This window comes from Meles meles, chromosome 1 (assembly GCF_922984935.1).
Source record: "Meles meles chromosome 1, mMelMel3.1 paternal haplotype, whole genome shotgun sequence".
Classification (NCBI taxonomy): Eukaryota; Metazoa; Chordata; class Mammalia; order Carnivora; family Mustelidae; genus Meles; species Meles meles.
In genome coordinates, this window is record NC_060066.1 from 163,153,300 (window position 1) to 163,170,269 (window position 16,970).

At 44.0% G+C, this 16,970-nt stretch overlaps 1 protein-coding gene across 5 annotated transcripts in view; it reads right to left on the reverse strand.

Annotated features, from left to right (window-relative positions):
* Nucleotides 1-383: 383 nt before the first annotated feature.
* Nucleotides 384-16,970, reverse strand: part of AK4 (adenylate kinase 4) — a 70,542-nt gene continuing 53,955 nt past the window's right edge. For 3 of the 5 annotated variants that reach the window (XM_046019523.1, XM_046019532.1, XM_046019541.1), the window contains exons 4-6: nt 10,399-10,571; nt 7,249-7,367; nt 385-5,922 (exon numbers count right to left, since the gene is read on the reverse strand). In XM_046019523.1, coding sequence (XP_045875479.1) covers nt 5,808-5,922; nt 7,249-7,367; nt 10,399-10,571 — 407 coding nt within the window. In that variant the 3' untranslated portion in view covers nt 385-5,807. Of the gene's footprint in view, nt 5,923-7,248; nt 7,368-10,398; nt 10,572-16,970 lie in introns of all 5 variants that reach the window. The other 2 variants (XM_046019505.1, XM_046019514.1) reach the window with 2 other exon arrangements.

A 16,970-nucleotide genomic window follows, 5' to 3' on the forward strand; every position in this document is an offset into this window, starting at 1 on the left:
CTTGGACTCACACACACAGATCTAATCTCCCATTCTGCCAAATGGAGGGGGAATTGACTCACATCATCCAGTTATCTCAAGAACAAAACTAAAAAATGTTTATGAAAATACGTAAAGAATAAACTGTTAGACAAATAACGTGCTTGAGTGACTCTGAAGTGAGGCAACGTGGTGCTGCAATAAAGAAAATGAGACTGGGGTCTCAGGGTTACGTTCATGATCTTGCTCTGCCACCAACTGTCACCTCAGCCAGGTGACATGGTGTTCTCTATTCTCCTCATCTGCCAAATGGAGATAATACCGTTGATAATGAAGTGGTTGCAGAATGGCATAAAGAAGATCTCTGAAGACGTATACTCTCAAGTGTAAAAAGCTACACAAATATTAAATTCACTAGTTGTAAGCAGAAAAAAAAACTTTATTTCTCTCAAATTAAAAAGGAGGAATCAATCTTCAAGCAAGATAATCAAAATAGTCAATAACACAATTTAACAGTTAGGAGAGCATGTACAGATTAGACTACAGGTCTAGATACTTTGAATTAAGCGCATACACCCAAATCAGGAGGGCTGACAGCTTTCACACTGAGGAGATGCAGTGACTCATCGTAAACACACAACTTCTGGGAAACTGGAGCTGACTTTTCACAGGACAGTAAACCGAAGCAACGCGTTGTCATTGGCTTAGAGAACAGATACGAGCTTCAGAGGAGTCACAGTGAAACGCCATTGTAATTCAACAATTTCCCCAGAGATCTGTTCATCTCAGAAACAGGAATATATAAAAATCAGTAGTACAAATTCTCATAAAACTAGAAAAGCCCTCTGAGCCCTAACACCTTGAAGCTTACATAAGCACTGAGGTTTTATTTCTTCCCTTTACACTTCCCTAAATTAAATACAAAACAGTTTTTTATTTAGTACATTTCCGACTTTACAGCCAGTTTCAAAACGAAGAAAGGTTTTATGAAATGGAATTAGACACACACCAACCCCAGGGAGAATCTCAAGGTGCACCACTCCTCGGCGAAGTTTCCAAGAGGAAACCTTTTATGTCCACAGAATGACGCTGTTTCCTAGAATAGCCTGATGATTACCAGGAAGGAATGCACACCCATGCCATCCAAGCGTTCTCCTCCTTTTGGAGATGTTTACCATCTCTCCATCTCCCTCTCCCCCCTCCCCGCCACTGATCCAATTGGGGGGATTCCCTGAAGCACACAGATGATGGCATTTATTTTGGCAAGACTTGTGCAACTTGTTGAAAGAAGATAAGGAAAGGCGTGTAGGAACAACTGTCATGGGAGTTCGTCTCAACAGCTGCAGGAAGCAGATCTCTCCTCATAGCTGAAATGCGGCTTCATGGTTTCCCGACATCTGAGTCTTGCACACTTTTCATCTAGAAACCAGACTGGATCAGTTATAGGTGGAAAGGGATGATAACTTGGGATCAGACCACACTCCCGTTTAAAAAAAGAGTCTCCACTGCTAGATTCTTCTTTTGAGACACTACATAGGATAAGAGAGTTACTAAAAATGCAGGGGAATTGAAAGGAAAGCAATTCATATCCATTACACAACTTGGCCTTACGAACTGCACCTCTGGCAAAATTTGCTGTGGCAAGAAGAGATACTGTCTTTTAAATAAAAGGTAATACGTGAAATTCACCAGGTAGATACGAATGTCTCCCGAGATCCTGCAACCCAGCAGAATGCGAATGAGATGGGTGCCCTCTGCATAGACAGTGTGCGACTACCACCAGGACCCAGGGTACCAAAGGCAAAGATTCCAGGGACAAATAACACTGTTTTATCCATTTTAGAATGGGGTGCTCAAAGGAGAAAAAGGTACACAAAGGGCCCTTTTAAATTTCCTGATTCATCCCTGTAGGTACATGAAAAACACAAGTTTAAGTAAACAGGATGACTTCAGTTTTTACATAAGGAGGCAGGATAACTGAGTATCTGTCATGTAGGGTAATTGCCAAGAATTTAATTAGACAATGCATATAACGTACTTAGCAGGAAGTACCACTCAACAGTAACTACTAAGAACAGCAATGTCTTCACACATTCAGAAATTTGTGGTCTTTATGATTTAAGCCAACCTCCAGCAGAAGCTGGCAAGGTGTTTAGTCAGCTCAACAGTTACAGTGAAAATACTGAAATCAGTTGACAGTGAGCCGAATTTTCTACCATCCTATCTACGATCGCACACAGGCACCCTTCTATCTACAACTATCCTGTCTCAACAACAATTTAAGGGGTGGGAGAAGCCACGGCAGTACCTCTTCCAAGAATCCCCCTCACCCATGACTCTCCTTACCTTTTTCCTTCCCTACCAAAGAGAGGGGAACAGCCGGGGCTGGAGCTCACGTGAACGTGGCCGCTGGAGGGTGGCAGGGAAGACAGGAAGCCAGTCTCCCCTGGTTAATGCCAGAATGGTGTATGCCAAATAGTAGCACAGCAGATGGCAGGCAAAGGTGTGAATTTAGCGTTCAGCATCAGGTTGGTGTGGAATGCAATATAGGGAAGACGGTACAAAAATCCAGGGTGGCCCTGTGTCAGCGGCTCGATCACCTTCGTCCACACACCAGCACTTCAGGCAGGATCAGTTTATCCTCAGAGCCTTATTCGGGGTACGAATGAGGAAGTGACTTGTTCCAGTAACAGAGAAGAAAAGTGAGTAGCATCGGGAGAGCTCCCAGCAGCCCAGGTCTGCAGTGAGCGCGACAGCTGGGGGTGGCTCAAGGGCAAAGGTCCCCTCCAGGGTATAACACCTGGACACGAAAATGGTAGGTGAGGGACATGAACCTGACTCTTCCACAGATTAGCCTGGACCCAAGCCTTCTTCAACAGCCGTTCACTTTATAAACGAGTAGTTATAAAATATCAAGGCCTCGGACCTTCCTCTAGCAGCTCCCTTTGCTTTAGCAAAGGGGAAAAAAAGGAATCAGTCACATACAGAGCTGAACGTCATGTTAGCTACTTCAGTGTAAGGCCACTTGGAAATGCTAGCAGAATCAAGCAGGCTCAGAACCCTGGCTTGGTTGCGATAGGACAGAGTAAATATCCGGAGCCAACTCAGGCTGCAGAGCTGGGGAAGCCTGCACATGAGTCCCAGCTGCACTGGTTATCGGCAGCAAGAGCCCAGCCAAGATGCTTCACATCTCTGACCCCTACCTTCTTTGTTTATAAACATAGCATCATGCCCATCTCAAAGGATGCTTGAAAGAGTAAATGAGATGTCTGCTAAGGTCCTGGAACTACACCTAGCACCTAAAAGGCCTTCAATAAATGGTACTTATTCTATGTCTGCCTTGGGTGTTAAGAGGGTATTAAATATGGCAATGTTTCCAAGTTCTAAGTTAAGGGGAAAGCCTGTTCAGATAATGGAAAACAAAATGAATCCACAGCTGACTAGAATCACAGGCTATGAGGACAGGTAGGAATCTTAGAGACACCCTGACTACTTCCTTTTTGCGTAACTCTGAAGGAACCGTGTGTGTCAGCAGAAGGAAAACCAAGAAAAGATGCCCTTTTTGCTTTTGTCAAAATACCTGCAAGAAGATTTTTATTTTTTACAAAATTATTGGATGAAAAACTAAAAAGCTGGTTGAAGAAAATCAGAAATAGACATTTTAGGCCACTAAGCATGAAATAAGTATCATCTTTCAGAGAGGAGGGAAGGATGGAGAACGACAGCATGCCACAAGGGACCATGCCTCTCTCGAAAAATCCAAAGGGAGTCTGTTCAAAAGGGAACTAAACATAGAGTTGTGAAGATCTGTCTGCTTCTAGAAGGGCACACACTTTCTTTTCTTGAACTGTCCACCTAATAACCTTAATTCTCTACTTTCCCTAGTTTGTGGAAATGGTCTCCATGGCAACAGTAGTCTAAGTTGTGCCATTTTCCTCATTTCAGACTTGTTTTTTCTATGCCTGGTTCACCAGGACACCTGAGCCTTACCCATATCTTTTCACCCTGATCCCACCAACTGGCATTCACACAGGGCTCTTCGAAAGCACTCAGAGTCTGTATCAGGCACTGATGTTTCAGAGACCTGAACTGGGCATTTACAGGGCATAAACCTAAAAAGTAACAGTGAGGTGATTCAGAGAATGAGGAGACCAGTCCATGTTTCCACTAAGACAGTCAAAGAATATTCACATGAAGGAAGAGAGGGAGAAGAACTGGCAAGAGCGGGGCAGTGTTTGGAAGGAAGATGCAGTCATCACCATCCAGAACACGGGTGCCGGGGACTGACTGGAGATCTGCTGGGACATCTTCAGAAAATAAATAATACGGTACAACACAATTGGCGTGCAGAAACGGGGAGGTTTTTTTCCCCTCCAGTATGAAGAGTTAGACAGAAGTCACTCCCAGCAAAGGACCTTCTTCAGGGACCATCACAAAGAGGGGTATTTATTTTTAAGGCAACAGGAATAAATTTCATTGTCCTTCCCAGAGGAGAGCAAGAATTACATCAGGTGGCCACCAAGTCTGGAAACCGGACAAATCTTTAATAAATGGTTTATTGACAGTACATTATAAAGAATGACAAAATTGTATTATCTGTATTTCTAGACTTAATGGCCACCCCACAGAAAGCATCTTTGGAACAGAAAAAAAAAGTTTTAAGAATTTGTTTTCCCATAATCATAAAGCTGTCATACTCAGTTCTGGGTCCAGCTAGTGCAACATTCTCCTCAACCCATAGGCTCCATTCCCTTTACCAACAATTTATAATATGCTTGGGTCACTCACAGGAGAAAAACACTGTCAGCATCAATATTTAGCAGCATTTCAAAATACATTTTTTTTTTGTCTTGATGAAAAAACTAAACTATTCTTTTGGTGCGGTAATTTCATGTGGCCTTATTACTTCTATACACAAGATACGATCCTTTAACATTTATGTAGGTAAGCATCTCCCATTTTTTTGAAGACTCCCAAAGACTCTGAGGATTTTATTTTTTCACAATAGAAGAAAAAAGGGCAGTGTCAAGCCATGAGAGTCAGCCCAGCAGCGTTAAGGAGGCCCTGTGCAGAGCCCAGTTCCTGGTGCAGGAAGCCATCTGACAGCCTCCCCTCGCTCTCAGCTCTTAGAAACGGGTCTGAGAGGGATCAAAGCAGTAACTGTCTGTATTGCTTCATAGCCTTGGGAGAAAACAGAGGTTTAAAAAAAAATACAGTCTAATAAAAAAAGTGGAAGCCAAATCCTTTCAGTCCAGGGATGTCTGCAAAGGACAGATTCTATGGAGCATGGATGCAGAAAAGGTATCACTCCTAACAGGAAAAATAAATCATGGACAGTCACTCAAGGCCAGGGAAGCAACCACAAAAAGCAACTGGCTTCAAGCGCGCGGTCACCAGGAAGGGCACACACCAGAGATCTCGGGACAAGGCGGCCTGGCGCTGTGGTTCAACAGCCTTCGGGAGACGGAGGGCACCAGAGGCCAACACCGTCACACGCAAAAAGGCTACTACGACAACAACGTGAGGGCCAGAGATCAGCTAGAGGTTGGGGTTAGACACTGCCAGAAGCCCGGCCTGGGCTTGTTTTCTTGGAAAGGGATTGAGACGTGCAGAGGCATCGTATGCATGTGTTGGCGACCCTTCTCGAGAAAGGCAGAGAGGAGCCGCTTCAGGACCGCTTTCTACTCATTCGTTTTCATTTCAGTTCACCATTTAAACTAGAAAAGACGCTGTGAGCTATCCCCACTAGCTTCTACCTTGGACACGGCACCGATACTACACTCACAACTGAACGGACGACATTTTCCTGGTTCTTCCACTGGGCAGGCTCAGTATGCTTCTTTGGACTGAATAGGTGTGATCTTGTTCGAGAAAAGCGTGTAAACGTAGGGCCAGATTTTGTTCGTCTCCGTCCCAGAAAATTGGTGAAGTACTCCTCGGCTCCTGAAAAATAAAATCCAACACATGAAGGCCTTTTTTGGCTTCCTCTAACATGACATGAGGGCGGGTGAAGATCCTGGACATAATAAAGCCAGCACGACCTTGTGCCCTATCACCCACCGTTAAGTGCCAACCTCCGCACTCGGTGTACCTAAGGAAAACCACAGCTTTTACGGTTCTGGCATGCCTGCCGTGATGCCTCCTCTTCTTCTCCTGTTTAAAACATATCAAAGCAGGGCCCCTGGGTGGCTCAGTCGGTTCAGCATCTGCCCTCGGCTCAGGTCATGATGCTGGGGTCCTGGGCTCGAGCCCTGAATTGGGCTCCCTGCTCACTGAGGAGCCTGCTTCTCCCTCTGCCTGCTGCTCCCCCTGCTTGTGCGCATGCTCTCTCTCAAATAAATAAAATCTTTAAAAATATATATATCAAAAAATAACATTATATGGACAATCCCAAATCTGTCTCGGGATACACTTTTCAAAAGACAAACCACTGACAAGCCTGGGTACTGGGAAACCCTTATTCCTTACAATAGAGCACGAAACACAGGACGTATCATGATGACATGATCAGAACTTCTGATCTAAAGGCTTGCTAAATTATTTGGGAGCTACAAGGTCAAAAACCGATTCCAGTAGTGGCTGCAGACAGCTGTCCTGAACGCAGTCTGCAAATGGGTTTTGTTCAGTATGCACGCTGTTAAGAATGTTATTTGTTGCCAAGATACAAACTGGGATCCGCCCCCCTCCACTAACAGCCAGATTTCTGCTTCTCTTGAAAAACAGGGCTCACTGGCCACTCTGGGCCTGAGTGCCCCTGCGGGGTAAGTGACTGGAGTGCACAGGCACACACATCCCCCACCAGGTCTGACACTCACTCCCAACAGCTGCCTGGCCCCTGCAGTCATCTCACTTTGCCATCTGCAGCTTATAGTGTTCGCTTTTTTGGGTTAAATTCCCTCTAGCTGTATCTAGGCAAACAGTCCCTTCTCATCGTCTATCCCACTGAGATATTTACAAGGTGGCAGTGTCAAAATATAAACCCCTATTTCAGCTCCTTGAAAAGAAAGATGAAAATAATCCTCGATGTAATTTTACAACCAGAGATGATCGGGTTTCAGTCCTTGTATTACAAGAATTTCAGCATAAAAGAACTGGGCTATATCTCCAACGTGCAACCCCAGCATTTCCCTGACACCCAGGGAGGAACTGGGCCTTAGGGTTTTGTCTAGGTTAACGACATACAACCCCGCCTCAGCCCAAGGTCCTTCCCACTGGGCGCCACGTGGTTCTGACTGAGCGTCTGCCGGGAAAACAGTGAAGCACACTCACTTGTATAATTCAATGACTGGCTTTGCCACATCCTTGTACTGTCTTAGCCTGGCCGCCACGGCTTCAGGTTTATCATCCTCCTGCTGGACTAACGGTTCGCCCGTGATGTCATCAACCCCCTATAAATACCACAGAAACCAGTTAATATGGCCAACATCTGAGCCATTCCAAAGATTAAAAACCTTCCTGTGCAAAATCCGTGTACTTACTTTGGATTCCCACTGCATGATGAATCAGGCCTGAGTGGCAACGGTTAACAGTGAAAGTAATTGGAAAGAGGTAACACTCTTAATAGTCATGTTAACCTTACTTCATGAGAGCTGACATGGAATCTTTATTAAATTCTCAAATCTTTCCAAACATATTTCAATGCCATTGAAAAATGATACTTTCAGTTTACAGTTTGAAACTCCATGCTGCCTCCCTCAACCACAAACCACCTTTAGACAATGTCACTCTAAACATTTCTAAAACCGCCTTGCTTTCTAAAGTTTGAATTCTTTTTTTTTTTTAAGATTTTATTTATTTATTTGACAGACAGAGATCACAGGCAGGCATAGAGACAGGCAGAGAGAGAGGAGAAGCAGGTTCCCTGCTGAGCAGAGAGCCCGATATGGGGCTTGATCCCAGGACCCTGAGATCATGACCTGAGCTGAAGGCAGAAGCTTTAACCCACTGAGCCACCCAGGCGCCCCTAAAGTTTGAATTCTTAATATGGAAAAGAAAATGTCTGGGGACACCCAGGTGGCTCAGTTGGTTAACCATCCAACTCTTGATTTCAGCTCAGGTCATGGTCTTAGAGTCGTAAGATCGAGCCCCATGTAGGGCTCCCCATTCAGCATGGTGTCTGCTTGAGATCTCTCTCTCCCTCTGCCCCTACTCCCACTTATATGCTTTCTCTCTCTTTACAGTAAATAAAATCTTCAAAAAAAAAAAAAAAAAAGACAGTGTCTCAAAGAACCAACTGGTTTACTTAGGAGAACACTGATCTGGGAGAAGGTATCTCAGTCCTGCCTCTCTGCTACCTTTCAAATTCTTTCCTGAGATTAATCCGACTCAGGTTATTTTCCTAGATTGCATAATGGCTTACTTAGAGATAGATTGAAATGGGCATGGAGTCTCTACCTGTAACAATCAGGCTAAATTTTCTGAGAACTAAAAAAATCGCAACTTAGAAAACCTGATTTCTGATTTATTTTAAACCTCCCCAAGAGACATACCTACTTACAAGTAACAACATGGACACATGAGTGTCTCCCATATCCATGGCTATTACCCTCCAGGGAGAAAGTCACAAGGAATAATCTGTCAAACGGCAGGCTAGGACAGAACCAAAAGGCTCAGGCAACTCAACTGGATAATCAGAAAGCAGCTATAAATCTGAAATGCACTAAAATTCCATTATAGCTCAGGGCCTTGGGTCCATAACCTGCACTTATGAGTTATTGGTGAGCCCCATAATCATCACGTGTATTCCATACTTGTTACCCTGACTCAACAGGCAAGATGCGGGTGGGAGACGGCTATACATTTCCTTTATTCTCTTCTCCTTCATTTAACTTACACCTGCAAAGCTCAGAAGAGTCATTTCCAGGACCGCAGAGCACCCGAAAATACAACCACTGCTTCTACAAAGAACAGAATGGTGCTAGGGGGACAGCATCTCTCCTTCTGGGAGAGCTTGGCCACAGTGGCTGGGAGAGGTGGCCCAGACCAGCATTTTCACCTGACTTTGGAGGGAGCACTCTAACTGTGGGTGTTCTTTTAGGTAGTCCAGTCTTTGGAAAGCAACTCAGTGTTAATGGTTCTCTGACTTTACGAGAATCTCTGCTTCAGCAGGTCTAAAATGTGAAGCATTTCTGTGGAACGTCAAGGCATATCCAGAACCCTCTTCTCCTCTCCATCCATTTCTTCCCCTGTACTAGTTTCTTGAGAGGGAAAGGAGGAAGGGACCTAGTAAAGAAATTCCAAAAGTATTCACTACCTTTTAAAAAGAAGACTTCAAATGGCAACTAGTGCTTTGCCCAAAGGAATAAGACTCACTGGACTGTCACCAAAACCATGGCACTCAGGAGCTGGGAAGGTGTCCTTACCCTCTTGAAGTTGGTTTTCTGTAGTAATTATTGATTCTATCTATATGCAGACCTACCTATCCCATATCCATTAACCCAATAAGATGCAACTGTCATCCCTTCCACATCTGGATGGTTACAAGTAATTCTACCTAACACCCAGTAACTGGAGGTAAGAATCCCACTGAAATAATTCATGTCTTTACCAGAAAGAATAATTCTTTAAATGAGTGAGTTAATTTAAAAAGGTTCTTTAAACATATACCTTTACATATGTTTATTTCATGTAAACACATGTTATGTTTGGACCTGTTTATTCCTCTCATCCTCCCAGTCCCTTTAAACCCTCACTACCACTACTCCCATGACCCCATCCACTCTGACCCCACGTCTTTATTCAGTCCCAACCCTCACCATTTATCCCTGCTCTTATGAAACTAGAGAGTACATATACATGCACATACAGATAATGTGTAGAGGAGGGTCACTGTTTTACAAAAATGGAATCACTGTGCTCTTTGCTTTTCATATTCAACAGGACCCAGAGGAAGTATTTCTACAGGTCAAACGGGATAGCACAAGGTCATTCTTTTTACTGAGCATGTAATACTGCAAGATGTACATAATCTCTAGTTTATTTAGTCATCCCCTATAAATGAATATTCATTTGTTTTCAGATCTTTTCTCCAAAACCAACACTGAAATAAGCATCATTGTGTCCTTGACCTTACCTGCTGGTGCTTTCATTTCCATAACCTATACTCCCAAGTGGTGGGTTGAATCAAGTATGTATATTTTAAAATGTTAATATACATTACGAGGTTGTTTTTTAAAAACACTATTAATACTTTATATGCCTAATAAAGATGAGAGTGCCATTTTTTCTAGGTCTCACCAGCAATAGGTGTTATAAATTTAATTTGCATTCCTTGACCACTAGTGAACAAGAAATTTCAAACACTTTCTGCCATGCAGATTTGCTTTTTCGAATAATCTATTTGTATCCTTCCTACACTTTACAACTGAAATGTTTTGCCTCTTTCTTGTCAGCCCATAAAAATGCTTTGTATATTCTTACATGTACATGGGGTGGATTGAAGTCCAGGTTATATACCCTTCCACTAGCGGGGTGGATCCAGCGTCGGCTGAGACGATCTTTGAGTGTTTCAAATGGAATGTTCAAAGTGATCACCAGATCCAGCTCGCAGATTTTGTCCAGGGCTTCAGCCTGAACTAATGTCCTAGGAAAACCTAAATGCCAGAAACAAAACACAATCAAATGCAAGACATTTCCCAATTCCAAGGAGTCAATGATGTCTTTTTAGTTGACAGAATAATCGAATCTACACGTACACCATCCAGAAACCAGCTTTTATCAGGAATTTATGTCTACCTCCAAAAATTTAAAAATAGAAGAAAATATGCTACTTTATAACCCGGCTTTGACCTTTGGTATACACAAAAATTAAGGAGTCACGTGATCCAAGTATAGTGTGCACTAAACTGAAAATCACTAGACTAGTCCTCACTCTGCTTTTAACTACTCACGTAACCTTAGGAAAGTTACATCACCTCCATTTCCTCTTCTGTTAAAGAAGCAAAGGAATAAAATTGTATTTGTGTTCTTTTATAGCTTTAACAGCTGATGAGTATATTATTCCCAGGCTACCCCTCAACTTACATTTTCATCCATTCCCTACATCTTACAAAACTCAACATGTGGTCGGCAATCTAGCACAGTTAACTACAAAAATGAGAAAATGCACTTAGGAATTTTATAGCAATTTCACAGTAATTTTAAGCCTAGTGAATCCAAAATTTATGCTTGAATATGTGTTTTTCTTTTAATTTTTCTAGTACTATTGCTCTTATCCTATTTGATAAAAGGATTGCTCTGCACCAGATTGGGGGTGGGTGGGATGGGGAAGAAACACAGCTTTCACCACAGAGAGTTTGTTCTAGGCTTCCCTTGGAGCTTATTTTCTAATTTCTCCAATAAGGGAAATTACCCAATGGTCCCCACAGTGATGTTGTTTATTACAGAAGGGATATAGATTAAGTTAAATCTCTTCCCAAAAGACACAAGAATGGTGAGAACCAAACCGAGGGCATGTTTCAACTCTACTGTCATGACAGGGAAAGAAAAGGCAAGTTTAAACAGAGGTGAGAGAAAGGTTACCTTGCAGAGCAAGATCTCAGTTCATTGGCTCTCCTGGGCCTAACCAAGGTACTCACACGTTCCCACTAGGCAAAAGGGTCACTCCAATATGACAGGTAACACCAGAAGAAACTTGTTGTGAGCACACTATGAAGGTGCACACACAAGTTGTGTCTTTCCACAATGTCTGCTTTACTCAATCACAGAGCAAAGTTAAACCACAACCATAAGGCAGGTTCAGGATTCCAAACTCAAGGACAATTCACCATGTGATTAAACCTGGCTTCTTCCATAGCACACAAAGCAGGACAGAAGACAAACCACACAACAAGCAAGGTGAGAGAACTGTGTGGGAAGTTAAGGAACCCCACACAAAGTCAGTCTGTGGGAGCGCAGTTGAGACAAGGCCTTGGTCTGGTCTGGGCTAGCTCTCGGCACTTACTGCTTTTTATGTTCAAGCCGGGAAGGATCTCAGTTCCCTTTGGAGATCCATTGGGCAGAGCCTTTGGCAGTAGTTGCCTCTGTTATTTTTTAAGTTTTTTTTTTTTTAAATTTACTTGACAGAGAGATCACAAGTAGGCAGAGAGGCAAGCAGAGAGTGGGGGAAGCAGGATTCCCGCCGAGCAGACAGCCCCTTGCAGGGCTCAATCCCAGGACCCCTAGACCATTACCTGAGCCGAGGGCAGAGGATTTAACCCACTGAGCCACCCAGGTGCCCCAGTAGTTGCCTTTTTTAAGTGGTCAAACATAGAGGGGTCATGCCTGAAGACTGAAGAGTCTGATAGCTCGCTGCTCAAATCCTTCCCTTTTAAAAGGGATTTTATGGGTTCGGGGTCTCTGCAGACCTCCTCCGGTTCTACTCATTATCAGTTCTGTGTGTCAGCTGACATTAGTCCCAGCAGTATCTCCAAGCTGTGGTACTTTAACTGCTTGCTTGGGTCATTGCTTGACACAGGTTGCCTGACATGAGAGACTCCATTTTGCTCCCTCCAAAACTGCTTTTACATTTTTCTATGCCGACCTCTTGTGACCCATCACGCATTTGATGTGGTTTTGGAATACAAGTGGGGTGAGGTCCACAACAGACAACAAAGAATGAATTCTTGAGACGTCTTTGGTGCAAAATGGTGGCTTATTAAAGCATGGGACAGGACCCGTGGACAGAATGAGGTGCTGTATCAGGACCTTGAGGAGTGGTGATTATATACTCAGGGATTGGGGGAAGTAAGGAAAACGGGAGGTTTCAAAAGAACTTTCATATACTAAAAAGAGGACCAACCTATATAAGACACCTGCAAGATAGCCTTGCCATTGTCAAGTTAAGGTTGTTTCCCCCTCTAGCAAGGTATTAACATTAAGACAGTTGGGAGATTCCTGGAAGAATGTCACACTTGTCCCACCCGGGGTGGGGTTGCCGTTCAGGGTGTCAGTGTGCTTTGCCTTCGTCTAGCCTTCATCATATTGGGACTGGCTTCAACAGAGAGAGAGGCATTTCTAATCTTGCAGCCCAGATGCTGCCTCTTGTGCCAAGTCACCCACCTGTACTGTCTCCTTCCTCCCATAGTGACTCTCTGGCTAAGCATCCTCTTCACAAAAAAGGCACCCACACCACACACTGGGAAATCATGTGGGAAGCATATTCATGGTGGTTTTCTCTGCAGTGGGAATATGGCTGATTCCTTTCTACTCTTCTAATTATTTTTAACTAAGCATATAGTACATTCAGAATGGGAAGAAAAATACCTTAAGTAAAGAACTGCTGACTAGATATTTTCCAAATCTCGACATAACTTGTCAGGTCAAGTTATGACTACCTGACATTTAGGGAAGTGAAAGGTCAAACTCTACCTCAGATTAAGTACACTACACACACTTAGCCTCACCACTGGAAGACAGCAATGCCTGGCACGCAGTGGGCAAACATTTACATGTATTACTAGGGTAGCTTTCTTCTAGTCTCCCATTCGGTGGCCATATTTATTTGACAGTGCCTTATTTTAAACTCTGAATTTAATTCTGTGAAATATGTCTCTGTCAAGCCCTGTAACCCAATATGTCAATTTTTTCTACTATGGAATGGCTTGACTACTTGTACATTAATTTATTAAGCAACTATTAAGTTCAAAAAACAATTTTAGATTCGGGGCTTCACAGCACATAGGTGTATCCTGGAGCTTCAAATACATGACACCTACCAGGTAGATAACAAAGTCATACTACCTGGGTCGCCACAGAGCAAGATTTGGCCCCAGGTGGGCCCTCAGGACTCAATTCAATCTATGGCAACTTAGGCTGGGTGATGGGCAAGGAGTTTCAGAAGAGTCCAGATAAAACCATGCCTGCCTCCTTTATTTTTTCCACCAAATTCCCTACTGAATACTGGACACCCTCAACCAGGTCCTTTTATCCACCTCCCTCCCAACAGCTCACTGCAGGTCAGACTGGAGATGCTGTAGAGAAGTTTGGTGGCACGTCCGGGACCTCTGCTAAGTCTATTAGTCAACGGTAGCCAACCTTCCCTTACACTGTACACCACAGTCTGCTTTAGAAGATGAGCTTCCTGAAATGGGATTTAAGACACGTTACTCCCTCTATCATCCTCAGGTACTGTGCCTCACACATTCTACATAGAATCCCAGCAAAGAGGGCAGTGAGCCTTCCACAGAAGGTACTCTCACTGACTGCCATGTCCTGCCTTTTCCCTGTATAACCAACTCCTCCTGAAGGCTTCAAATTAACAACTTGAGTTTGATACTGTGGCCAAAACCACCCCAAAATCAATCTCCATGTTCTTCCCCCAAATCCCTTTTTAAAGAAAAGCCATTTTCAAAAGCAGTGGCTTCCAAAGTAACTCTCACTGAGTACAGAAAAAAGAGAACCGATGTTGCATTGTTTTGTTCATTCTTTTTAGCTTCCATTTTGGATGGTACATTTTATAAGGTATATATTAATAAAATCGTATGTGCATATAATTCACACAAATCCCTGTTTTGAAGATGCAGTCAACACTGATAAGTGTGCAAAAGAATTTAAGGGTTCACTCCTCTAAAGACCCAAGTTCCCGACCTTAGGCCCTGGACTTGGGTTCTAGGGCCACTATCCTGACAAGAAAACACTGTTCTTTATCCTTTGGATAGAGGCTGAAAGGTGAATAAAGCACTAGGAAAGAACAGGAAGCTCTGAACAAGAAATGTGACAGTTCCTCCAACAACTAAAAGCTCAAATCCTTCTGGCTAAAGTTTCCAGGTCTTTCCTGGACTTTCCTAGTCCAGTCCGCCCAACAGCCCCACAATTGAGTCTGAACTCTGGCGCCCTCTGGAGGAATGGGTGGAAAATGCAACTGTGTATGAAAAAAGCTACTCAGAAGGAACCTCTTTCAAAAATGTCGGGTGGTGTCTACCTTAGGGCTCACATTCAGGCCTGCTAATTCTGGTGGCTTAGAGGTCTTCTGTTAAGACAGCGGCTCTCATCATATCCTCCCATCCTCAAAACAGGTTAAAGTTGAAAGACCAGGGAAAACACAGAAGTCTACAATGAAAGCAAAAATGGAAGAGTTGTGGTTTAAGATGTTAATGTTGTTGGAAGGCAACCATTTTAATGGTTTCAAAGTACTAACAAGGGAAATAAATCATTCCTCAACTTCAAGGTTCTCCATCTGGGGGAGCCTGGGTGGCTCAGTGGGTTAAAGCCTCTGCCTTCGGCTCAGGTCATGATCCTAGGGTCCTGGGATCGAGCCCTGCGTCGGGTTCTCTGCTTGACAGGGAGCCTGCTTCCTCCTCTCTCTCTCTGCCTGCTTCTCTGCCCACTTGAAATCTCTGTCTGTCAAATAAATAAATAAATAATCTTTAAAAAAAAAAAAAAGGTTCTCCATCTGATGGCACATCAACTTTATCGGGGTAGGAGGGGGGAGAGCTTAATACTGCCCAGATTTTGTACCATTCTGCCTATGAGGGAATATCTAGGAGAAGGAATTAGGTATTTTTCTGAAAGTTATCCAGGTGACTCTGGCCAAACTTCCCAGTGACAGCAACACCGCAAGTGCAGTATTAACTACGTGTACCTACCCCATTTCGGAGAAGGTTTAACAGCACTTCTAAGCAGGTCCAAACCACTTTGAAGAGAGTCTTCTTGACCTCGGTTTCATGGCAAGAGAACTGGGAAGGAAATTCCTAAAGGCTAATCCTTCTAGATTCACTGAGTCCCTATCTCAAGCCACCTGTTTATGCCATTCCCAGCCTAGATCTACCTCTACAGAGAGTGGTGTGGCAGGCAAGAAAGTACAGGAAAACAGTGAGAACAGCGGCCTAGTTGAAGATCCGGGCGCCAGCTGCATTTTCAGAAGTGAGGAGAAGCCACGATGTAAGCCAGGAAACTCAGGGTTCAGTGGAACATGTTAGTTATGGGCACAAACTCTGGAACCAGACATCAATCCCAGCTCTGCCCACCCCTGACAGCAAGAGCTTCCACTAGACTTTGTAATCTCTCTCCGGTCCTTAGTTTTCTCACAGAACAGGTGGCTTCAACAACAGACATTTGTTTTCTCTTAGTCCTGGAGGCCAGAAGTCTGAGATCGAGGTGTCAGGACAGGTGGTCTCCTCTGAGGCCTCTCTCCTTGGCTTGCAGATGGCTGCCTTCTCCCTGTGTCTTCCACAGGGCTCTTCCTCTGTGGGTGTCTGTATCCAAATCCTCTTCTTATAAGGACACTACAGTACTCATATTACATTGTACTCATATTACCTTATTTAACTTAATCACCTCTTTAGCGACCATACCTCCAAAAAAAGAGCTGAATTATGAGGTACTAAGAGTTAGGACTGGAACAGATGAACTTAGTGGGGGCACAACTCAGCCTGTAACAAAAGGTAATGCCTACTGCATGGGACTGTTTTGAGGATGAAAAGAGGCAATCTTTGTAAAATGTTTGAGAAGTAAAGTGTTAGGCACATGGTGAGCACTCAATAAATGGCAGCTGTCGCTCCTGGTAGAGGACTCCTGGGAGCCCCGCTGGTTCCCCATGTCACAAGACAGCATTGCTGCCCTGTGCTTGTGCACAAGCACAACTTGCCTCTATTGAATTCCTTTTCTGAGATTCTCTGGTTTAGGGAGTCCCCGGTGCTCTGGGCTCTCTGCCACACAAGGACACCTAGCCCTTCCAGTGATCAGCCACACAGCCCGCACGTTCTGGTCTCCACCCCACTCAAAAGGAAGCTGGACCCAGGCCGGCTTCTGCCACAAGCTTCCCACTCCCCTGACTGCCCCCGTCATCACCTACTCCTGTTTAACAGGAAAGCACCGGAAGCCGACTTTCCTGATCCAGTTCAGTACCTTATCATGATAAGCTTTCATCAGAGTTCAAGTTAAACAGGCTGGCCAATCTGGCACAAAGGCTCAGCCTTAAGCAGCTGACAGTCCACATGTATCCTGAGGCAGTGGCCAGAGGAAGTTCTCAGCAACTAACCCATACGCAGGCTATATTAATTGTTATACAGAAT